The sequence below is a fragment of the Pteropus alecto genome, unplaced genomic scaffold (genome assembly GCF_000325575.1).
Source record: "Pteropus alecto unplaced genomic scaffold, ASM32557v1 scaffold67, whole genome shotgun sequence".
NCBI classification, from domain to species: domain Eukaryota; kingdom Metazoa; phylum Chordata; class Mammalia; order Chiroptera; family Pteropodidae; genus Pteropus; species Pteropus alecto.
The window spans coordinates 5905156-5929839 of NW_006441061.1; the positions used below are offsets into that span (position 1 = coordinate 5905156).

General features: G+C 51.1%; 2 protein-coding genes across 2 annotated transcripts in view; one reads left to right on the forward strand and one right to left on the reverse strand.

The window, feature by feature from the left end:
* Positions 1–18348, forward strand: part of ABL1 (ABL proto-oncogene 1, non-receptor tyrosine kinase) — a 109882-nt gene extending 91534 nt beyond the window's left edge. Inside the window, exons 5-11 of the mRNA XM_006918062.3 lie at positions 5680–5764; positions 6400–6577; positions 8372–8556; positions 10650–10802; positions 11981–12070; positions 12446–12610; positions 14709–18348. Of these exons, the coding sequence (XP_006918124.1) occupies positions 5680–5764; positions 6400–6577; positions 8372–8556; positions 10650–10802; positions 11981–12070; positions 12446–12610; positions 14709–16423 (2571 nt within the window). The 3' untranslated portion in view covers positions 16424–18348. The remainder of the gene's footprint in view (positions 1–5679; positions 5765–6399; positions 6578–8371; positions 8557–10649; positions 10803–11980; positions 12071–12445; positions 12611–14708) is intronic.
* A 2859-nt stretch (positions 18349–21207) lies between these two features.
* QRFP (pyroglutamylated RFamide peptide) lies at positions 21208–24684 on the reverse strand. Its single transcript, XM_025051193.1, is given in 2 exon segments — positions 21208–23788; positions 23791–24684. Coding segments are annotated over 2 exon segments (396 nt in total). The 5' UTR covers positions 24038–24684; the 3' UTR covers positions 21208–23639.

Here is a 24684-nt window from a genome sequence, read left to right on the forward strand (position 1 = left end):
TTGCCCTTCCTCTCACAGATGGGGGGAGCATAGGGAGAGGCATGTACTTGTGCTGCAGCATCTTGATTGGCACACGATCAAAGACCAGGCCCAGAGACACCAGGCCTTGACCAGCTCGAGAAACTGTTAAAGGCCTGGGCATCACCAGGCATTTGCCAGAATCTGCAGAAATGGAACGAGGAGGAGTAAAAGCGCAAAGTACACTAGATTTCAGCCCAGGCAGGGCTTGTTCAAAAGCTTTAAAAAGAGATTGAGTGTGTGCAATTTGAAATGTGGGGAAAACCGAGCCCAGTAGCCGATGCCGTGGCATTGTTCTCTGACCGCCTGAAGGAGGGGATTTCAGAGGCGGGACCTCCTGGAGCTCTGTGGTGGTGGTGGTGGTGGTTTTCTGTTACCAGTGAATCAGGATTATCTGGAAGTGGGTGCCTGTTAGAATGTACTTTTCTAATGATGTATGGTTCAACTTTTTATTATATACTGTTACTGATTCTCCCCAAGAGCCTTAGTAATGTGTGGTCCCAAAGTATAGGATCCGGTTGTGTGGAGTTCTGTGAGTCGTCACCCCAGCCGATTAGGGAAGGGGAATGCGTCATTGTCCAGAGGCACGTTAGCCCAGGATACGGTGCTGAGGCACTGTGAAGTGAATGCTCCCTCCTCTGCCCCGCCCAGCACAAAAAGCATCTCTGCAGCTTGTTTCTCACTCGTCCAATGAGATTATGTATTTGGGCATTTATCTCTACTACAGAAGTAGAGAACTTTGGCTTCTAAATGACAGGTAATAGCTACCATTGATTGAGCTCTTACTACGTGCCCGGCAGAGTTCTGAGTGCCTTTCATATAGCATCTCATTTCATCCTTACAGCAACCTTAAGAGAAGGGTCGTGATACTAGCGCTGTTTCACAGTTGAGAAAACCGAAGCAGAGGGAGGTTTGTAATTGGCCCGGCGTCACACCACTGGGAGTGGCAGGGCCAGGATTCAAACCGAGACATCCTGCTCCAAAGCCCTATTGTCGTTATTACTATTATTATTATTATTAGTCGCTCAGGTTCTCATTCCTCATATACCCTGCAAAATATACATAAACCACAGTTACGCATCTTAAAAATCACTCTTCCCCTCTCCCCCATTCACTTCCCTTAGAGGTGATAGCTCTGGTCTTCCTTCTTCTCCAGGACTCCTTGGAAAACCCTACCAGCTCTAGCCCAGGCTTTCGTTCGCTCAGCCGTTCTCATCCAGCACCTCACTGGGCACCTCACTGGGCACCTGTGTCTTGGTCTCTTCCCACCTCCCTGTCCTGCCTGTTCTGTGTTGCTGGCCCCTCAAGGGGCAGAGTCAGCTCTTCTTTAACCAGCAGGGGGAGCAAGGCCCTACTTTTAACCACGACTCCATACTGAACCACTAGGCAGTATTAGGTCCTATACCTTCTGAGCATAGAGACAGGACGGCAGGATGAGTACATGAAAAAAGGAGGCACAGGTCTGACCCCTATGGGTGGGAAACTGGGATTACAACCAAGGCCCATTGATGGGAAACTGCTAGTTTGCGTTTTGACAGTGGGTCATAGGCTTAGCTTTACCCCTGTACTAACTGTATTTAAGTCAGGATGAGCCTAAGAGAACCAACTGTCAAGAACGGGGAGCCCCAAGTTTCACATGCGCTGTATTCCAAAAGTTAGTTTGTAAGTGTTTTTTTTCCCCTATGAAACAGTTGTATAAGTAATAGAATTTAGAAAAGACTGCTGTTAGTCTAGTTGTGACATTAAGATTAAATCATAAGTGAACTGACAGATTTACCATTAAAATAATGGAAAATAATGTTATAAAATGTTGACTTAAAACTGTACCCAGTTCTTTACCTGGTTTTCAAATAGGTCATATATGCGCATAGTCTCCTCCACCCTTGATTCTTGTATCTTTCCAGAAATAGTCCACATGCGCATTATTTTTAACTACATGGCAGCATGCTGTAGACACTGCTCTGTACCTTTTATGTCCACTTAATGCGTCGTGACCGTTGATCCTTGTCAGCGCACACAAGGTCGTCTTGTCCTTGTGTGGATATACTTCAGCGTGTACCAGCCCTCAGTGGCCATTTGTGTTCTCTCCAACACCTGGCTGTTCGGAACAGTCCCCAGGGAGTCCTTATTTGCTCATACGGGAGAGACTCCTGGCGGGTCAGCTCCTCAGAGTTGAACTGCCGGATTGAGGACCACGTGCGTTTCCGTTCTGATCACACTCTCAGCTGCCGCCCAGGGCACTCCTGCCTCTTTACACTCTACCGCCAGTGCAAGGGTGGCGTGCCTGTGTGCCGCACCCTCACCAACACAGGGCGTTTTGGCTGGGGGTTTAGTTTTGTTATTTTCCCCCCAAAGAGATCGGTTTTATTGGAGAGCTCCAGAAATGAGCAGAGAGGGAAGGGTTCTGTGACAGCATTCGCACGGGGCAGTCCCGCACAGTGCTCTCTGGCTTCCCCAGAGGGCTGTGCACTGGGGAGAGAGGCCGCTGTCGCCTTGTGACCCCTGCTCTCGCACTGGGTTCTCTGCTGGCTGCAGAGCCAGGTACAGGTGCGGTATTGGGGGATCAGCGTTCTGGGGCTTCCTCTGGGAGGTGCTTTCTTGTGGACTTTCTGCTTGAGCTTCCAGTGTCATACCTGGTTTGTGAACCGCCTTCCTCTGTCGAGCTCAGAAACTCTGCCCCATCTCTCCTGTGTGATTTTAAACATGTTGGCCTTGGTCCACCCGGAGTGAAGGACGGTACTTCACTGATTGTAACGTCGTTCAGCTAACATTTGGGTAAGAATCAGAAGCGTGTGGAAACTGATCTCTGTCCAACAGGAGCCCTGCCCCAAGCCCAGGGGGCTCCTTGCTGAGAGGGAGCAGAGAGAGCACTAAAAGCTGTACAGCAGCAGCAGGAGGCGGAGCCATCTTTAAAAACAGTGTTCTTTTTTATGCTGTAGGATACTTACTGTTGAAGGTGAGACCAGGGAGCAAACAGGATGAAGCTGGTTAGAACATACCTGTGAGATGTTGAGTCCAGGAGAATGTATCTGTGAGAAAGACAAAAAACTGTGTTAAAGAACCTGCTTGTCTTTCATACAAGCTATATGTTTAGTCTGCTTCTCAGAAATCGAGATCAGCCGTCTTAAATAATAGTGAGTTCCACTGGTGGGCTGCTGGCCAGGGGCTGGGCACTGTACTTGGCACTGGGGCAGATACTGCTGTCTTTTCCACCTGTATAAATGAAGAAACAATTTCAGAGATCACTGCTGTGTTACCTGTTCCATAAGTAACACCTGGCTACACAGTGGCAGGGCTTGGTCAGTATTAACAAGCCGCCTTTTAACCTCTTCCCTGGACCAGCCCAAACCTTCATCTGCATCTGGGCCAAGCCCATCAGTCCTTGTGGAGAGAGGCCAGTTGACCCATCTCCATCCCAAACAGACAAGGCTGAAATTCACAGTTTTTACTCAAAGTGTTGCCCTCACCCCAATTAACCTGAGTTAGTTTTATTTTACTATGTAAAGGAAGAATTCTCTTCAAAAACATGGTGGAAAGTTTTTTAATGAAAGTAAAGAAATTTAACAGAATAACATTGGGGATATTTCCACTTGAACCCAACTATAAATGTAGTATGCTGTTAGTTCAGACTGTGAGTTGAGCCCAGTCTGATTCCAGCAGGGGGAGACACGTTCCCACTGATTGTCCTGAAGGAAAAAAACAAGGGTTTATTTATACTGTCCGCGCGCGTGCGCGTGTGTGTGTATGAATGAATGAATGAATGAATGAATGAATGAAAAGAGAAAGACAAAAAGAAGAAGGATGCCTTGGAGAGCTGTATTGTTCTTTCTGCATGTCCAAGACTCTTAAGACCGAGAACATGGTTCTTTTAGAAAAGAGTCAGCAGCTGTAAGACAAATGGTGTTTCTGAAATGACTTCCCTGTTCACGGTTTATCGTATGGTGCTTTAAAATCGAAAAACTCCACTTGTCTGGAAAGCTTCATGTGAGAGCTACTTTTTGAATGTGTTGCTGGCCAGGCAAGATTCTTAAAGCCCCTGGTCCTCAGTGGGCAGCACTGACACCCCCATCCTGGCAGGCGTTCCCACTCCAGCCTTTGACATTAGTGTGTCACCCTGGCAAATCAGAGCACTTCACGCCCCAAACGGCATGGTCGGCTGAGCACGTGACAGAGTGGAGAGGACTCTAAAGAATCAAGGAGCCCGCCCGTGGGGTGGCAGCTGGGGTGCGTCCTCTTCCCCCACACAGCCTGGCACAGAGACTACCAGTGACGTTTAATTGACATTAAGAGCAGCTCGCCATTTTTAAAGAGCAATAACTTTCTAAATTTCAGTCTCACAGAGCCGCACGCAAAGTGATAATGGCCTGACACGTAACTCACTGGTCACGCTCCGCTTGTAAATGTGATTGACCGAAGCAAGAAAGCGCTAAGCAGAGATGGGCCTGTCCTCTGGACGTCTGCCTTAGGTTCGGGGGCTAGGAACGGGGGTGGGGTGGTCACAGTGAATGCTACGGTAAGGACACTTTAGACCTTTGTCCCCGAAGGGGCAGGTGCAGTGTATAAGGTTCCACATTTAAGGTAAACTTGATGAGGTTTTCCTTTTGGGGGATCTAGTTCTCAGGAAGGTCATTCCCTGTCTCCCATGCAGTCTTTCTCTTCAGACAAACTCAAAATCCATGTTGAAATTGGGAGGGTGGTATCTCGCTTCCCTCGTTGGTCTTTATAGCCAGGTTCTCGCAGCGAACAGACCATGCCATTTACCACCACCTGCTTCCCATTTTGATGGTCAGTTCAGAGGACAGTGGGTTCTTTAAGTCACAGAGAGGCTCACCTGACGTAAGCCGCAGCCCGGTTCTCGTGTAACAGGGCCTCATTACTGCGCCACGGCCCGCGGACTGGAGCCGAGTCCGAAAATACATGAGGAAATGTAGAAATATCACCACGTTTGCCAACATCTTTGTCTCTCCTCAGCATCCAGACACTGAACTTGCTGCCGATGATGCTTGTGGCTCTCGTTAGGGAAGCTGCTAGCGAAGATGATTTTAGAAATGGAGTAGCTGACCTGACAGATAATGGTGACGGCTTCACTAAGAACCCCATGACACCCCATTCTTAAGCAGTCCCACGTCCTCTGTTTCTGCCGTGTTTCGAGGTGTCGTTCTTTGATACTACAGTATCTGTTTGTGTCATCAGAGTCTCTTCTCTTAAATCGAGTACATTTCAGCTTCTTCCAGTGATGTTTTGTGTGTGCATTAGGCATTTTAAGACCCCTTGCAAGCCAGCTGTCCTTTAGGGAACTAACGCCATGTTTGTGGTGTTTGCCTGCACACACCTCCCCCCCACCCGCAAGCTCCACACAGTGATGGAAACAGGTACAGTCCGCGGAGCCGCCACCAGAAGCAGGTCACCAACGTGTACAAACCAACTTTGATGTATTTCCCTGGGCGAGAATTCAAAAGTTCAGCACCAAAGAGGCAATTTGTCGTGCCCTTGAGACGGTGATCGGCTGCCTCAGAACCTGTGCAGAGCAATGCGCTGGCCGAACCTGGTGGGCCAGGAAGCTTGTTTGCCAAAGCTCCAGTTCATGTCAACCACCCCATCATACCTTCCCACACACACATCCCTTGCTGAAATAATTTCACCACTTTTTTTTTTCTGCAGGAGGACACCATGGAGGTGGAGGAGTTCTTGAAAGAAGCTGCCGTGATGAAAGAGATCAAGCACCCTAACCTAGTACAGTTACTCGGTGAGTGTGGAGCGCAGAAGGGAGGGCCTTTGACTGGAACCCTCAGGGCGATGCAGGTGCTGTCGGAGAGGAGACGAATGGCTCGCTACGCTTAGATCTCTGATTTGGACATCTGTTCTCTACCAGCATTCAGCCCTCTGTTAAAGGAGGCCTGTGTAAGATCGTGTGCGAGCGTGCGTGCGTGTGTATGAGAGAGAACTTCATTTCTTTAAATTGATACCTAAAGCAATGAAACGCAAATCGCAGGTTGGCTTCTGAAACTTAATTTTTAAGAGTTCTTTCACTAAAGAGATTCTATAAGAAGACATAACCATTAGACATAACCATTTAGGGGTAAACCAACAGCAGTTCAGGCCATTCGCTGTGCTCCTGGACTTTGCTTCTAAACTCAGTGGCAGCCGCTTCCTGTTTAAGGTCGTTGGCTTAAGAGGAAGAAAAGACCGTGGCCATGTCCCTCCCACAGAGACATAGTCTCAAGTCACAAGTGCTTGGAACCTTCTTTAGAAGTGGGGCCCAGACTAGCACCGAGTCAGACTCCATTTCAGAAGCCTGACCCCTTCAGTGCCAGTCCCTTTTGATGTTTGTTCAGTCGGGGGTAGAGCAGCACCCCGAAGCCCTCAATGTCTTGTTGGCAGGGGTCTGCACCCGGGAGCCCCCGTTCTATATAATCACTGAGTTCATGACCTATGGCAACCTGTTGGATTACCTGAGAGAGTGTAACCGGCAGGAGGTGAATGCTGTGGTGCTGCTGTACATGGCCACTCAGATCTCGTCAGCCATGGAGTACCTGGAGAAGAAAAACTTCATCCACAGGTAGGAGCCTGGTGACACAGCCCTCCCCACCGAGCCACGGAGTGAGCATGGGGCCTGCGCATCCTTCTATGAAAGCCCCGGCCTCTGAGGTCTTGCGGCTCAGCCTCCAGCTTTAGTGCTGGCAACTTACTAGACCTTGGAACAAAGGCGGACGCTGGGTTCCTGACCTTGGCAGCTTAGGGTGTACATCTAGGGCCAGATTCAGCCAGGCCCGGACTCTGGACCAACAGAGCGGTTTAATCCCTGGGGCAAGAAATGTTTCACTTCGGAACCGTTTTGGATGAAGTGGAACATTAAATGATTCATAAAAGGCCTCCTTCCTGATAGCCACAGCTCCCCTGAAGTAGCACACTCATTGTTCCTCTAAGCCCGGCATGCGTCGTGAGACCTCTTCCTGGGAGCAGTTGGTGTCGCTTTTACATAAACGTGTGGTAACAGCCAGGGTCCGGGTTTTGCATTTGCATTGCGTGTTTTTTCCCTCCCTTCTCTTTATTATCATTTCATTCTCCACTTAACTTGCTGTCATCTGGTTCAGCGATGTTTCCACAATTGTCAGAATTGCGTGTGTGTGGTTCTAAATTAAGCGTCTTTGCTGCTGTAAAGCCTGGAGCGTTTTGACCTTCAGGTGTGCCACAATTATTTTGGTCTTCGCATTCTTTGCTGGTGGAAATGGCTTCCTCGCAAAGTGACAGCCTATGCGAGGCAGAATCTAATGGGCTTTGCCAGAGTCTTTTATACATGATGTTCTCCACGCCACCGTTGTGACCTTTCCTGCCCAATTAACTCAAGTATGAAACCTGTACACAAGCGTTCGTAGTGAGGACCGGGGGTAGCGTGTGTGAAATGCTGGCGGTTCCTTGTAAGACAGATGTTCTGTGCTCCATGAGGGCCTGATCAGATGCTCCTGTCACTCAAGAAAGTGAACCCTCTGAGGCTATAAATTGAGATTTCTTGACTTCTGGTTTGCCTTGCCCAGCTAGGTCCGTTCCCTCTTTATGTGGGCAAACTTGAAATGCTTTATCAAAATCCCGTTAGGCACAACTCTTCTGTATTTAGTTTCTCTCTGATTGCCGGTGATCACGCTGTCTTATGCAGCCATCACCTTAGCTGCTACCGCCTCTCATCCCTCCATTTCAGTTTGCCTTGTGATTTCATGGTCCACATCCATGAACCAAGGATTAGATTCCCGACAGGGAATCAGTAGGCGAGAGGAAGCTAATTATACAGGAGAGAATTTTTAGGATACGTTTGGATAGGCATCAGGAAGAAAGAGGAAAGCAGGAAACACAATTTGGGTAAAGAATGCTGTGGGCTCGTCACCAGGTCTGGCTAGGACAGGCAGAGACTCTGATGTCAGTGGCTCACGGCCAAGGACTGACCTGTACGTTCATTCCTGGCGCAGAGCAGCACTAACCACACACTTAGATGACACTTACTATTCTCCAGGCGTCGGTTGAAGCACTTCACATATTAATTAATTACCACTCACAACAACCCTAAGAAGTAGATGTTATCATCTTCATTTTACGGATGAGGTGGCTGAGGCCCGGGTAATTAATTAACTTGCTTCAGGTCACAGGGCCAGGGAGCCCGCTCCCAGCGCCACCCTCTCACCAGGTGGGTGGCGAGGGACGGCGTTGCTCCCTGGTGAGGAATTAATGTGTTTCCAGGGAGCCCGACTCCCTTTTCCCATTGTCTGTGTTGCCCCTTTCCTGGAGGGCGGGGGGATTTGTGAAGCTGGACAGCTGGACAGCGAGCCAGGATGTCTCATGGACGAACTTGTTCCTTTCCCAGAGATCTTGCTGCCCGAAACTGCCTGGTAGGGGAAAACCACTTGGTGAAGGTGGCTGATTTCGGCCTGAGCAGGTTAATGACAGGAGATACCTACACGGCCCATGCCGGGGCCAAGTTCCCGATCAAGTGGACCGCGCCCGAAAGCCTGGCCTACAACAAGTTCTCCATCAAGTCTGACGTCTGGGGTAAGCGCTGCCGCTCCATCCTGAGGTCGCCCGTCCCGGCCGGGGCTCCTTTTCCTGTTCGTCCTCCCTGCTCTTCCGCTGCCTCTTTCTCGCTCTCTCGTTTCTTTTATTTTTCATTACTTGATTCTCTTTTTGGTTTTTTTTTGTTTGTTTAAAAGTCTTTCTTCTCTGTTTTATCTCCAAAGTGAAGTAAAAGTGAGCTTTTTCTTCTGAAGTAATCAGAGTAACTTTTTTTTTCCTTGCCATTTTCGTCTCCATTCTAAATTTGCGGCTTGAATTTGTAGGGTTCCTCTGTGCACGGAACGCTGTGTGGTTTGGTTTGGGCTTTAAATAGGATACTGCCCCCTGAAGCCTCGTGTGACCATTTTTTCTTTCTTTTTAAAGAACTTTTTATTATGGCCGATTGTGAATGCACACTAAAGAAGACAGAGCTGCCTGACCCGAGCCCTGTGTACCCGTCACCCGCTTTACTAATTTGGCCCCTCCCCGTGCTCTCCTGTCCTCTGTGCCCCGCCCACCCACCTGATCCTTATTTTCAAACACGTCTCAAATATCATATTGTCCACAAATATTTCTTAAATGAGTCTCCAAAAGATGGTTTTTTTATTCTTATAACCACGTCGTTCCTCCAAAAATTGACAGTGATTTCTGAATATTATCAAATATCCAGTTAGTGTTCACATTTCCAGTTGAATCGGAAAAGTCGTATTTTTATTTTATGATCTGTTTGAATTGAGATCCAGTGGTTCACACAGTGTGATTAATTGATATGTCCCTTAAGACTGATCTGTAAGTTCTCTCCGACTCTTTATTTCCCTCGCTATTTATTTGTCTAAGAAACCCTGTCACTTGTCCTTTAAATTTTCCCACATTCTGGATTTTGCTCATTGTATCCCTGTGGTGTGATTTAATATGTTTCTCTCTCTTCAGTATTCCTGGTAAATGGATAGTTGGATCTAGACAGCTTGATCATATTCAGGTTTGACTTTTTTTTTTCTTTTAGTTAAGAGTTCTTCTTAGGCAGTGGTGTGCTTTTTCATCAATAGGTACATAATACTTGGTTTTCTCTCTTTTTCATGATTTTAGCAGTTATTGATACCCAGCACCTAGATCCACTATTTTATTAGGGGTTGCCAACTGGTAGTTCTCTAATTTTGTCCTTTTTTATTTTTCAATTAGCTCAGTACTTCTGTAAGAAGAAGCTTTCCTTCATCTGCTATTTGGTTACTTGGTATAGTTAATACAGGAAAGGCAGGATAAATGTTTGCTTTCTTGCCATTGTTTACCAGTTTTCACAATAATGAGTTGGTTTCTTAATAAGCTTACAATGGTGACCAAATAGGTTTTTGTTGGACTTTTTTTGTGTGTGATATTATTATGAATTCTCATATATATAACATGTTTAAATATATTCGATGTGTTTTAATCCACGGCAGTTATTTTCCTTATTGGTATTCAAATTGTCTCATCTTTGGCCAGTGGCAACTTCAAATTGCTCCTGGTCCTTTTGATGAGACCCTCATAGTCTTTGATAGCATCTGTGCCATCTGGAATGATAACATACTCTGGCGTCATTCCCTGCCGTAGACCTGAACCACCCACTTCTCCAAGGGCCTTGCTTAGTTGAACGGGATCTGGAGTTTCAAGGCTGTACTCTGGGCCTTCAAAGTGTTATAAGATTTCATAAGATTTTTATGAAATTTTTAGAGTTGGGAGGGGCCTTGGTGATAATCTCATATACCCGACAGGGAGAGGTGGCATGTCTTGGGCACATAGCTAGTTGATCACAGAGCTGGGAGTGGAAATGGCCTCCTGACTTCCAGCTGTAGATTCTCCACCACGGGTGTCAGCAAGAGGGTCATGTTCCCTCAGAGACCCTGGAGGGGTTGCTCAGCCAGTCCTCTTCTCTCCTTCAGCGTGTTCTCGTCTGGGGGGTGAGTAAACTGTCTGGGCTGTTGGTAGTTAAGAACCTGGTGAAATGTCAGTGCCTGGCCTGCTTCTGAGGGTGTAACTTCTCATGTCTGCTGCACAGGTAACCAGTTGTAAATGCAGTATACTGAACACGTTTTCAATCACCTTTCTCTTTCTTCTAGCTTTTGGAGTATTGCTTTGGGAAATCGCTACCTATGGCATGTCACCTTACCCGGGAATTGACCTGTCGCAGGTGTATGAGCTGCTGGAGAAAGACTATCGCATGGAGCGCCCGGAAGGCTGCCCAGAGAAGGTCTACGAACTCATGCGAGCATGTGAGCCTTCCCCTGCGCGTTCTAAAAATTCTGTGTGGGCTTTTAGGACATGCCGTGCAGGGGTGCGTACGCAAAGTAAAAAATTAGTGTTCCATTTCCTCTCTTCATTCCCAGTCTTCAGAGCAACGAATGGAACAGCTTGCAGGCTTTTTTTCAGTGTTTCTGTATATCTCATTTGTACATAGTATTTATGTGTGAGGGTGTTTTGTTTGTTTTTTTAATGCAAAATTGGGATTGAGGGATACCAAACTTGGATTTCTTATTAATAAATATAGATTCCTGGACCTGCCTTTAAACCTGCTGTGACAGGTACGTGCTCCAAGGGACATTTATCTAGTTGGTTTTATTATATATATAATCATTCCCACAACTTTTTTTGCACTGAGCGGTGGACAGGCCTGTCTTTCCACGTCCATGATCCCAAGATATCTCTCTGCCCTTCTCCTCTTATTTTTGCCTAGCTGTTTAGCATTCTGTTAAGTGGATCGTTCATTCTTCCAGTCCTCTTTTGATGAACACTTGGCTGTCTTACACATTTATATTTGGGTTTTGCCGTTGTAAACAAGGCAGGAGTGGGCACCCTCTCCATACGCCTCTGCGCACTGTGCCGGTATTGCTAAAAGTTGAGCTGTTGGCTCAAAGGGCTATGTACATCTTAAATTTTGATAGGTTTTGCCAAATTGTTTTCCAAAAAAGGTTGTACCAATTTGTACTCCCACCAGAAGTGTATGTGAGTGACTCTGTATCCTCACCGACACTGGGTCTGGTCAGTTCTTAATCCTCATTGTAATCTTGTTTTGATTAGCATTTCCTGACTGCTGAGGATTTTGGACTTTGATAACCACAAAGTAAGGGTAAGGGAGGCGGTGCTATTTGGCATAGTAATTTCCTGTACTTGCTAGAATTGGGTTGGGAAAATGTATTTGTAAATGCAGTCTGGCTGTCAACGTCTCTCTGGAGTTTTACAATCCATATTGCTGCCGATATCTAAAGTCTTTTCAGATTCTTAATGTTTGTAATAAGGCACAATGGCATTATCATTTTTACTTGTCACAACAAAAGATGAGTAGCAGGAGTGGGAATGCTCCTTTGGTTTCTAGACTTTTCCATGAGAATTGCTAGCCCCACGCTGTCAGCAAGGCCTCGTGGGTGGTCTGACTTGGGTGTCGTCTGTCCAGGTTGGCAGTGGAATCCCTCTGACCGGCCATCCTTTGCTGAAATCCACCAAGCCTTTGAAACAATGTTCCAGGAGTCCAGCATATCAGATGGTAAAGTGGCCTGGCCGTCTGTCCGCGGGATGCCTGCAGTGGGCTGAAAGGTTTGGGGTAGGAGGGACAACTGTGGGACTCCAACTCTGGGCCTTTAGTTCACTTCCGGGTAGAAGTGCACAAGCCAACAAGTTCTCTGAGACCAGAAGGCTGGGCAGAGGCGTCGAGTGTGGAGCTCTGTCTCTTGTAGCCCTGCGGAATTCTGAAAAGGACTAAGTGCTGCGTTTTCAGCATTTATACCTCTTTTCCGTAACTGTGTAGGTGACAGCTGTTATTTTAAAAAGAAAAAGGCAACATACCAAAACGATACCATTACTAATGGCTGCTGGTTTTTGTGTTTTGTTTTTGTTTTCGCCTTTTTTTGGTGGTTCTTAGAAGTGGAAAAGGAGCTGGGGAAAAAAGGCATGCGAGGGGTGGCAAGTACTTTGCTGCAGGCCCCAGAGCTGCCCACCAAGACAAGAACCTCCAGGAGAGCTGCAGAACACAAAGACTCCACCGATGTGCCTGAGACACCCCACTCCAAGGCCCCAGGAGAGCCTGGTATGTCCCGACCCCTCCCCCACCGCAGGCCCAGGGCAGTCGACGCCCTCGGGGCCAGTGTGGCAGCTGGGAAGCAGTGAGGGGCGCCTGCACAGAAGGGCAGGCACAGCCCGCGTAGGTGGTCCAGTGGTGGGAAGAGGGTTCTCCTCTCCTTGCAGCATCCCACCCCTCCCTCTGGGCATCATTAGGAGCGAGTAGCTTTGGCAGTTAGTTCAGTCAAATAGGCAGAGATGCTTAGGAAACCTGTGGAAAAGGAACCCGCCTTTTCATGTATTATTCACAATACTGGTGGTTCTTGCAAGGCAGATACAGCAATAATAAATATCGAACCAGACGACGAGCAGCTTGTCGTAAAAGCAGTGATATGAAAGGCTCACTGGGACTGACGGAACCAGGAGACACCTGTGGCACAGAGCTATGTCCTCTCTGGTCCCTGAGTAGAGCAAGGGAGAATGGGAGTGGTTCAGGAGGGGTCTCAGGATATTGTCAGGAGTCATATTAGCAGACATTGATCTAGTGCTTCCTGTGTGCCAGGCTGTCTTCGGGGTTAGGCTGCTCTTGTGGAGCAGTTGTTCCCTGTCCCACAAAACCCCAGAAGTCTGGATTCCACTGCAGACCAACTAAAGAGGGCCAGCCTCCAGTTTGCAGAGGCTCCTAGGGGAGGCTCTGATAGACCACAGACTGAGTGGGAAGGAACAGACAAAGCAAGCGTTCAAGGATGTTTAACCATAGCAGAATCTACAGAGCCATGATTCCCCAATTTTTTATCATATACCCATATTAATTTAAAAAAAAATTGAACATGCAGCCTATACATACATATATATGTAAAGTATATACATGTATTACTGCATGCAGTTATTAAGTATAACATAAAATATACCAAAAATATACACTTAAAAGGTTTACATAAGAAACATATTCATATTTTAATGCTTTATTTCCACACTTCCATGGATCATCTTGTTCACCGCGCTTTGGAGGCCATGGCATGTAAACGGTCCAGAACCTTGGACCCTTTGTTCTTCTGTTCGTTGATGTGATTTCAGGTAGTTGAGCACTGGGAAGCAGGAGAAGCTGCTGTGGAAGTTGGGGCTTAGGCAAAGGACAGTGATGAGCAATCGTGTTCGTATGCCTGTCCGTGTTCACCTGAGGGGGCTTTGATACGTAATCTCGTGGCAAGCCAGGAGTGTCATTTAGCTGTGCAGCACTGAAATAGAGTTAGACGCATAATTCGTTAGAATTTTACCTTCTTCGCTTTCTTCCTCTGGCGTAAAGTTTTGGCTTTCTCTGAGTCAGATGTCCTGCATGCTGCCTGATGTTCTCGTGAATGTCCTTTGTACCTCTGCTCTGAGTTACACGTGTGACAGAAAACGTCTCTTCTTACAGCTGCCCCCTGAGGGAGAAGTCTGTCATTCAGTATTGGGAACTTGGCAACACCAGAAAGTTTTCTTAGGAGCTATTATTCATATTTAAAGACTGCCCATTTAAAAAATTTAAAAGGTTACCCCTTCTCGTTTCTCAAGCGTAATAGCCCTTCGTCACCATGGGATGCGTCTCGTTCCCTCCAGGTCACACGTCGCTGGTCTGAGAGGCACAGGTTCTGACCCTTTGCTCGGTCTTGTCATGGTTTCTACTCACCAGATAGTGGGGGGACTCCGCTGATTGAAAGGAAACCAGTACAGGGATGAGGAGGCCAGGGACAATCCAGCTCCTTCTTGCATTGTCTTCAAGGAGAGAGACCTAAGCTTTTCCTAATGAGAATACTAACAGTGACAACAGCTCCCGAGAAATTTCATTCTCAGAGCTCTGACAGATGCTCCGTGTTCGTTACTGTGTTGCAGTCCCCCAGCAGTGCTTTGGATTGGTTTTATTATCCTGCGTTTTGTAGATGAGCAAGCTGAGGATGGGAGAAAGGAGTACCTTGCCCAGGCCTCGTGGCCGTGAGCGGCAGAGCTGGTAGTCACACCAGCTTTCAGAGTCCAGAGCCCAGGCCTGTGGCCGCACCACTGTAGGGAGCGGGCGGCCAGCCCAAGGTTTCTTACGCACTCAAGAGCCTTTAGTCTGGACTTGTTAAGCTTTTCTCACTGTGTTTCAGATCCTCTGGACCACGAGCCTGCTGTCTCTCCATTGCTCCCTCGAAAAGAGCGCAGTCCCCAAGATGGTGGCCTCAATGAAGATGAACGCCTTCTCCCCAAAGACAAAAAGACCAACTTGTTTAGCGCCTTGATCAAGAAGAAGAAGAAAACGGCCCCAACCCCTCCCAAACGCAGCAGCTCCTTCCGGGAGATGGACGGCCAGCCCGAACGCAAGGGGGCCAGTGAGGACGAGGCCCGCGAAATCAACGGGGCGTTAGCGCTCCCAGCCCCGGACATGGCCGAGCCGCTCAAGTCCCCAAAGCCCAGCATTGGGGCTGGTGTCCCCAATGGAGCCTTCCGGGAGTCAGGGGGCGCAGGCTTCCGGTCTCCCCACCTGTGGAAAAAGTCCATCACACTGACCAGCAGCCGATTAGCAGCCAGTGAAGAGGAGAGTGGCATCAGCTCCAGCAAACGGTTCTTGAGATCCTGCTCTGCCTCCTGCGTGCCCCACGGGGCCAAGGACACAGAGTGGAAGTCGGTCACACTGCCGCGGGACCTGCAGTCCACGGGAAGACAGTTCGACTCGTCCACTTTCGGAGGGCACAAAAGTGAGAAGCCAGCTCTGCCTCGAAAGCGAGCAAGTGAGAACAGACCTGACCAGGTGACCAGAGGCACAGTGACGCCCCCGCCCAGGTTGGTGAAAAAGACGGAGGAAGCGGCCGACGACGTCTTCAGAGATGCGGCAGAGGCTAGCCCGGGCTCCAGCCCGCCCAGTCTGACGCCAAAACTCCTGCGCAGGCAGGCTGTGCTGGCTCCTTCCTCTGGTGTCCCCCACAAGGAAGAGGCCGGGAAGTCCAGTGCCTTGGGGACACCTGCTGCAGCCGAGCCGGTGCCCCTCACCAGCAGAGCGGGGCCAGGCGCATCTGGAGGGGCCGGCAAGGCTCCTGCCGAGGAGTCCAGAGTGAGGAGGCACAAGCCGTCCTCCGAGTCCCCAGGGAGAGACAAGGGGAAGTTGTCCAAGCTCAAACCTGCCCCACCGCCCCCACCCCCCGCCTCTGTCGGCAAAGCGGGGAAGTCCTCTCAGAGCCCGGGCCAGGAGGCAGCCGGGGAGGCCGGCGCCAGCGGGAAGGCGAAACTCCCAGCTCTGGTTGTGGACGCTGTGAACAGTGACGCTGCCAAACCCAGCCAGCTGGGAGAGGGTGGCAAAAAGCCCACGCTCCCGGCCATGCCAAAGCCGCAGTCATCCACCAAGCCGGTGGGGACCCCGACCAGCCCCGCCCCCACTGCCTCCACTTTGCCGTCAGCATCCTCCGCCCTGGCGGGGGACCAGCCATCCTCCACTGCCTTCATCCCTCTCATATCGACCCGCGTGTCTCTTCGGAAAACCCGCCAACCTCCCGAGCGAATCGCCAGTGGCACCATCACCAAGGGAGTGGTTCTGGACAGCACCGAGGCCCTGTGCCTGGCCATCTCCAGGAACTCCGAGCAGATGGCCAGCCATAGCGCCGTACTAGAAGCCGGCAAAAACCTCTACACGTTCTGCGTGAGCTACGTGGACTCCATTCAGCAAATGAGGAACAAATTCGCCTTCCGCGAGGCCATCAACAAACTGGAGAATAATCTCCGGGAGCTTCAGATCTGCCCGGCAACAGCTGGCAGTGGCCCGGCAGCCACTCAGGACTTCAGCAAACTCCTCAGCTCCGTGAAGGAGATCAGCGACATTGTACAGAGGTAGCAGGAGCCAGGCGTCAGGCCAGCTGGAGCCGCCTGCGGTGTGTGAGGGCTCCCCCTGTGCCCGAGGAGGTGGCCGACACGAGACCAGTGAGCAGGGACCGTGGCCCGGCAGCTGCGGGCCACCGTGGAGCACAGCCCTACTCCCTGTGCGGGGCACCAGCTGTCCTGCACTTTCCTCTCCTCAGCCTGGGCTTCCGGCGCCGTCTCCATCCTGAGTGCTGTCTGTGGAGTCCGCTCGGCGGGCCGCGGTCGGCACGCTGGCCCCCTGCCTGGAGCACCTCCAGACCGCTCCTCGGGCCGCCGGGAAGGCAGGCGAGCATTCCTTCCTGGCTCTCTTTCTGGAGGCTTCCTTCTTGCTGTGTCTTCTCCATCTCCCCCAAGAATGAGTGCCCTGGACGGGAGCTATGTCACCCAAGGCCCCGGGAACTGTCCCCTCATCCTCCTCGTGCCTCCTGGGCTTAAGATGCGTTCTCCAGAACAGTGTCCTGGGAGGCCGTGCCAGCCAGTCACTGCCCTCCACTGCCGCCGGTCCCGGCGCCCTCACCATTTCCGCGTGCAAAGGACAGCTCTTGATTTGGGGGTGAAACAGGGTGCTAATACCAGTCAGCATTTGGGTCCCAGGACAGGTGGGGAATCTGAAGAGGCCGTGGTATGGGGGAGTGTCCTGCCATCCGTTCTCTGCGTGTCCTCAGAGCCCAGCTCCTTGCTCCCCTGTGACATGCACTGCTGATCCTGGATGAAAACTTGAGTCTCAAGGGTTAGCAGGGTCGCTGTCCAGCATGCTGGGGTAGGAGAGGTGGGAGAGGGGGCTTGTTGGGTGAACAGCTGGTACCCAGCTGGCATGGGGCTGGGCCTGCGCGGGTCTGCCCTGGACCCAGGGTTCCTTTCCTTTCAGATTTCCAGGTGTCTTGAAAGGCACTCGGTCTTGATTTCTGCCCGATCTCTCCCTCCCTGTGCCTCTCTAAGACAAAGGAAGTTCTTGCAGGACACTCATTTGCGACAAGCCAGACTTCAGTTTTCTGAAGTCCTCGAAGCATTTCAGAGTTCTGCCTTCAGCACAGCCGCCTCCGATACAGGCGTCGGGCACCAGCACGCAAACAGGAGGAAAAGGATGGGGGCCCCAACGCCCCAATCAGTGTCAGCTGCACCCCATGGGCAAACATCTTACTTAATCGCCACGACCAGCACTTAGCCTGATGTTTGTGTCGGGGTCGTCAGGGATGAAGAAAACCACGAACAAGTGAAACCCTAGAAAGTGTCTCGAGGAGCAGGCCTTGACGTACTCTCCCCCAGCAGCCCGGGACCAGGCTCGCGGGGCAGGGCCCAGGTCTCCTTGACCTAGAGCAGCTACTGAAGTGGGCAGGCACCTGCCAGGGCCTTACTCCGGGCCCAGAAACAGCCCTTGGGGAAAAAAAAAAAAGAAAACCACATTTTGCTCCTCACGCCTTCTCACACCCGTGACCTTGCACAGGCCCTATTTTTACGCTAATCACCTAAACTTGTGTTTTATTTTTCTGGTAGAGACGGTTTCCTCTGGATTGTTGTATGCTGTTCTCACAGCGCATCACCTCTTTGCCCCCCCAGACTGCTGCGCCCCACAGCCTGAGGGAGGCGCTAGAACACCGCCAGCGGCCTTGAGACAAAGCAAACGAACCCACCCAGGTTCCTCGCCTCCTGTTCCGTGAGGTACTAGTCTCCACGTGACGTGCCACTATATTTTGCATTTATACCTTGGTATCACACTCTCGTAGACTTGCTCTTTTATAAATGACGTGTAAATAGTTTTCCACTATCCTTTCTTCTCGAATGCCTATGGTGTCTTTTTGTTGTTGTTGTTCCAATACATTTTATTTCTGTACATGACTGTGTTTTTTGAATCCACATCTCTCCTCCGTAGTATTTTTTAAATAAATGTTTACAACGTTAGAACTCGGGCGATTTCTTTGGTCTGCACCGCTTGCCCGTTGCTCAGCGCCGTGGCGCATGTGGTGCTCTCTGGGGCGGGTTTTGCAGGACAGAACAGTGCCAGGCCGGCGGCAGCCCCCTGCGTCCTGCGTCGTCGTCAGCCATCACGGTTTCCTGGCCCTCGTCTCGGGCCTTTCCGCGCCCTTGATGCTTGCTCACCAGCGGCCCGGCTCCTGTCAGCGGCACCGGGAACGGGCTGCGCCGCCACACAGGCCGCGTCTGGCTGGCACGGGAGAGGAGGAGCAGCCCGAGGGCTCTGCCACTGTCAGACCGTCACGGCGTCATTGAAGTGAGAGGACGCGATGTCCTGATTCCTCGCTGGCCTGAAAGCTCATCGCTCCATCTCGCTCTGCCTTCGATCTCACTTGCTGCCGCTGCCCTCAGCCCTCGAAGCGCCCCTCACTCATGTTTGACACCCCAGGAGTCTACTTCGTGTGGACAAGGAGGAGCGGGGTGTGCTGGTCCGCGAGGAAGTGGCAGTGCCATCCGGGCCGGCCTCGGCCTCTCCCAGCCCCCAGCAGGGGGCCTGCAGGGCGGTGGCAGCGCCCGCGCCAGCCGACAGCTCGGGAAGCGGAAGTCGGGGAAGGAAGTGGTGCGCTCTGGTAATGATGCTCGTTAAGTCCGCGGGCTTGTCCGCGGGTACAGATCCTGCTCACCAGAGCGCGGGGAAGAGCACGGCTCAGCGAGACTCTTCACCGGGGAGCTTGCAGTGAGGCGCGCGGCACGCCAGGTGACAGGCGAAGACGCCACCCGGGACGAGGGCTGCTGGAATCCGCCGGAGCGTGGAGAGCAGCCTCACAGAGGCAGAGGCCGAGACCAGGGCCGCAGAGCCTGTTAGGGGTCAAACCGTAACTGGGCACCAGGCCTTCTAAGTCTGGGCTTTTCCACAGGCAACAGGATCTTCGCTGAATGACAACTCTCGAGTCTGAGAGAAGATGCAGAATGATTATAGTGACAGTCGGGAGTGACGGCTGCTTCCTCTGGGCTGGATGTGGACTGATCACAGTCTTCACAGCAGCCTCTGGGCGTGTTACCCCAGGTTCTGGGCACTCAGCATTGAGGGGGCCTGTCTGGTCATAGCTCATGCATGGTGTCACACAGCCGTCACCTCGGCAGCTGTACCAGTGTCAAATAAGGGTCTTAAAAGACCTGCCAAATAACCTTTCCTGTATGTCACCTGAGCTTAAACTTGCTAGGTCACAGAATCCTCAGAGCTGAATGCAAGCTGGATCTGGCCCCAGAAGATGCCAGTCTGTGCCCTTGAAACAGTTTTCAGTTAACGTGGACTCCCGCCCTCAAGGTCGAGAAGCTGGGAGCTCCCGAGGGCCAAGGCCTCCTGAAGGGCCAGTGCTGCTGCTGTTATTGTCACAAGATATGAGTGTCAAAATATTTTAAAAAGTTGAAAAGCACTTTAAGATCCCCAAACTGAACACAATGCAATGTCGCCAGCAGAAGCGGGGAGCACATTGTGTGTTCATATAGTAGACTATCGTTAGGCAGCGGGGTGACCTGCTGTTGCCACAGCGCCCCGCGAGCACGTCTCAGAAGTGCAGTGTTGGGTGGAGGCGGCCAGCCAGACCGGCGACGCCGGAAGCTTCCTCTTGCTCAGATGGGCATGGCTAGTCTGCACTGTGGTGCTGGCAGTCAGGATGGAGGGTAACGGGGAAGGGAGTCGTTCCAGGTTGGGGCACAAGGGAGCCCTGGGGGGCAGGCAGAGCTCTGTCACGTAGTCGGGGTGCTGCTGGCTACTGGGTGTGTCACTTGGTGAGAAGGCTTCAGACTGTACAGTTAGCATTGGAGCACATTCTCGATGTGTGTGAATGTTTTAGCGAAAGCTTTCTCAAAGTTCCAGCTCACGTGAGTGCTTTCCGCTGTTCTGCGGACGTGCTCTGCGTCCCCATGGGAAACCTTGCACCGTTTTTTATGAGAGCTTCCATCACTTCTCACGTGAGGAGGGCGGGGCTCAGGCATGAAGTAGTTTGCCCAAGGTCACACAGCCTGTGCCAGCTTATAGCTGCCGTGCCAAGACTAATGTGTGGCAGCGCAGATGGCCACAGCATGACCGCTCTGGGCCAGGCTCCTCCCCTCGTCGTGGGAGAGAAGTCGGAAGTGTTCGCCCAGCTTCTCAGTGTTGACACGCTTTATGGGTGGCATTCCCACGTTGAGTGACGAAATCAATTGCTAAATGTCGTCTTGGCACATAAACAAGGTGGACAAGACTGACCAACCACGGTGGCCCTGTCCATGCCTGCTCTCATCCCTGGTGGTCACCCAGCCTTCTGGGCAGGGCCCCAATTCCCTGCATGGAGCACCGTGTCTGGGTTGGGTCTTTAGTGGAGCATGTTGTGCAGCGTCCCCAGCCCTGGGGCCAAGTTGGGACGAGGGGTCTCCTCGTGGACCGCAGCGGTTGCCTGATGGCTTGCTGCTCCTTGTCTCTTTTTCTTAAACATTTTTATTAATATTTCAAACGCATAGGAAAATATGGACAGAAGCATTCCCCATCCAGTTTAATAGCTAAATACCTTTACATGTGCACCCAAGGTGAAGACTTGTGTTCAGAATAAATATGATGAATGGATGCTAACCGCTCTCAGATGTCTGCTCTGCGGGAGAGCGCGCTGCCACTCCAGGTAGAACGACCTCGGAGCTCTCGGGAGCTTACTCTCTGCTTCCAAATCAGTGTTTCCGAGGAGTCTCACCTGTGCTCATGCGGGGAGTAACCTCCACCAAGGAGGGAGCAGAGGCCCGAGCAAGACAAAGGAGCCATCGGGGTTGGGAGTGGGCGGGGGTTAAAGAGATTAATCCCGGGGAGTGGGCGTCAACTTAACAAACCAGGGCCCTTAGCCTTTCGATTGTTTTGATTTTCAGGTTTATTGAGCGCCGCCCCCCCACCCCCCACTGAGAAAGAGTAGCTTTGTTGATTTTTGTTTAATGATGAAAGCTTAATGACGGGATATCCACGCCTTTGAAGGCCCTCTCGCTCTCTTTATCTGAGATTTCTCCACTGAGGTTAATTTAATCCAACTAAGTTAAAAACTAGCCAGGGCACTCCCTAAGTGTATGTAAACAGGCAGGAATGTCTCAGCCTTGGTGACCACGGGAGCAGCACGGGGGTGGGTGTGTGTGTGTGTGGTGACCACGGGAGCAGCACAGGGGTGTGTGTGTGTGTGTTTGTGTTCCTGTTTTCTAGGAGTGGAAACTGCACGTGAGACTCAGGACACCTTGCTACAAGGCCTCCCTCTGCCCTTGGTCTTGGTTGCACTTGGTCTTTGATGAGCAAGTCCCCTGGGTGAACGAGCTGAGGGAGGCTGATTGGTCGCTACCCAGAGTGGAGACAAGCACACACCTAGGGGAGACAGCCTGGGCTGGAATTGTACGCGCTTCGTCCAGCCACCCTGTGACAAACATTCTTGGCACCAGAGCTGTCTTTCGTGGACAAGCACTGGGGCTCATTTTCTTGAGGTTTGCCCTCCATGGCTTGAGGGCGAGTGTGTGTTACCAGTGGATGAAGATCCGGGGATGTGTTCCTTCCCCATCGGACTGTCACATTAGCAGGAGGCATCCTAGGCCACCCCTTTCTTGGACAGTAGTGGAGGCCAAAGAGTATGATGTGCTTTCCAGGCTCTGTGTCCCTGTCTGGTCCCTATCAGCAGCTCTGAGCCCTAGGGCATAGGTACCAAGGCACAGGGGAGCAGCCGTGAGGGGCTCCAGGAGAAGGCAGTTCGCTTTAACATAAGGGGGTGTTCTGACTCCTCTGTTCCCGTCCCATCCTACCCCCCAGTTCTGCTCCCCAGTCAGCTTGACTTTTGTGGCTCAGATCTGTGTACCACTTAATGAAGTGGCTTTCTAGCTGCCAAGGACAGAGCCGCTACTGTTAAGTCACTAACAACGGAAAACACTGTGAAATGCTCCAAGGGGTCAAGCTGCGTCCAACCCAGTGTGGTTCTAAAAGGCTAATAAAAATCCAGCAATTAATTGTGACAGCTCAATGGAAAATTATTCAATTGTGAACAGAGACAAGCAGCAGCTCGAAAGGAGGCGGGAGATGTTGCCATAGTAACATCAATACAGGTTCTCATCTCAGCAGTTGAAGCCAGCCTGGGAGTAAGCAGTATCTGACTGCCGTATCTGACATGAGACGGAACACAGGACACACCAGAGCAGCGTTAAGAAGAGATGCTCTGCCTCGCCCCAGTGGCTGAGCACTAACTTCCCTCAGGTAGAGCGGATGATTTCAGAATGTTCTTTGCTTGGAGAAAACCAGGGAGAGAGCAGTCAAGTGCAGGAGGAAAATACACCGTCTGTTTCTCTGTACCTTGGACCATGGGCATTTTACCAACTGCCAATTAAGGGGATGCTGGGAGAGGTGTGTGGGTGCATACAACACAATTTCCATCTCCCCAGAGTTGAGGCACTGGCGGCTCAGGAAAGCGAAGTTCCTAGTGCACAGAGGACCTGTAGGCAAGAGCCAGGCGAGCTGCTTGTTACGGCTTTGCAGTTTACAACTATTATTTCAAAAGATCCGTATACCATTCATATTCCTAACATTTGAAATGCAACCTTGCTATAGCAAAAATGGATTCCTTGCTCATGTCCCACGAGACACTTGGCTTGACAAACACTGTACCATCGAGGGGGACAGTTACCAGAAGGGGATGGGCAGCTGGTTCTGAACAGCATCCCGACACCACAGCAGAGTTTTCTTGCCAGAGGGGTCGTGTGTTAATGGGGCGGAGAACAAGATTTTATTTTTCCATTTTTAACTTTCAGAACTGTACTCTTTACCCAGTGGAATGTGCTCATTCACAGTTGCTCTTTGGATGTCAGCTACAGACGTCCCTATGGAGACTGTCAAATCTTTGATCACCCCACTGCAGTCATTCCGTCTGCCTGCCTTCAACCCGGAGCTGGCACAGCCAGCTCTGTTCATATTCGTGGCCCAACAGCATCCCGGACTCCATGCCGCTGGAGCCAGGGGGCTGACCAGAACCAGACCATAGTGTGGGTGAGCTGCGATGGTGGAGTCATCTTACCCAAGATACAGCTTGCTTTGGTCACCTCTTTTTGACACCACCCAAGTTTTTGCTTCAGCAAAGTTGAAAATCAGAAGTAAGCACCCACCTAACCAATCCTACTGCTACTTCATTATAATAATAGCCACATCTCAGCGTCTTTGAGGCTTGTGGAGTGGAAGTTGGGGGCGGGGGGAGGCAGTATCCAAGGAGAAACCCTCTCCAGGGTGCCCTGGCCCTTCACCGCCGGCCAAAGCGGAAGCTGAAGCCACCTTTCTTCCTGCTGTAGCCATTGAGCTCCTCAGCCAGGGTCCCCAGTGGGCCGCTAGCCTCGCCATCAGCCGGAGGGAAGCTGGCAGCCTCGTTGCCATCATCCTGCCTCCCAAACCGAACCTGACACCGGCATGCTCTCTGCCTGACATCTGCAGCTCCACGGCTGTGCCGAGCAGGGCGTGTGGGTGTGGAACTCTCGGCTGCTGTGAGGAGCCCCATGGGAAGTGGACTCGGCGTCCCCCGGCCCAGCTCACTTCGCCTTCAATGCCACCCATGGCATCCATGGGCTTTTCTCTGCCCAGTAGAGGAAAGCAGGTGCCCCATGGCAGCAGGAGGAGGCAGGACAGGAGGCAGGGGCTTACCATCTGGTCGGAGGAAGGAGACGGGGAAGTTACAGGCTGCCGTGTGGGCCGTGCACAGCACTAGTCAACTACCTCCCCGGGCCTGGGCAGCCATCAAAGGCCCAAGCTGGTGGCTCAGCTGAGCCCCACTTGCAAGCAGCATGAAGTGTCACTACGTGGGGAGACCATCCTTTATTTTCTTAGCAGGCTCAGGAGCTGATTGTACCAATTAGGCTGCTTCTCCCTCTTCTGCAATCTCTGGGTTTGACGGCTGTGGCAGCTTAGCGCTCTAATCCCACCACTGCTGGGGTGGCTCACAGCATCACGCAGGCAGCCTGGGAAAGCTGGGCAGATTTGGTTCATTCTTCTTTTATTGTAATTATTGACTCTTGGCCAATCATCTCAGAGCCGCAGGGTAGAAAGTTAATAGCATCAATCTCTCTTAGTTTTCGACTTGATAATAAATAGGTCTGGCTGAGCTGTTTAGCTGGGACTCTACTGATGTCTCTAATGTGGAAATGAGTTGCTCGTGAAAACAGGAAACAAATTTGATGTACCCGGTCTAACTCAGACACCCGACTGGAGAGGAGCGTGTAAACATGGCCGGGGTGTCAGTGTCTCTATTAAGCCCCATCTGTGTGCATGGCTGCACTTTGTCTTCACGATAAACC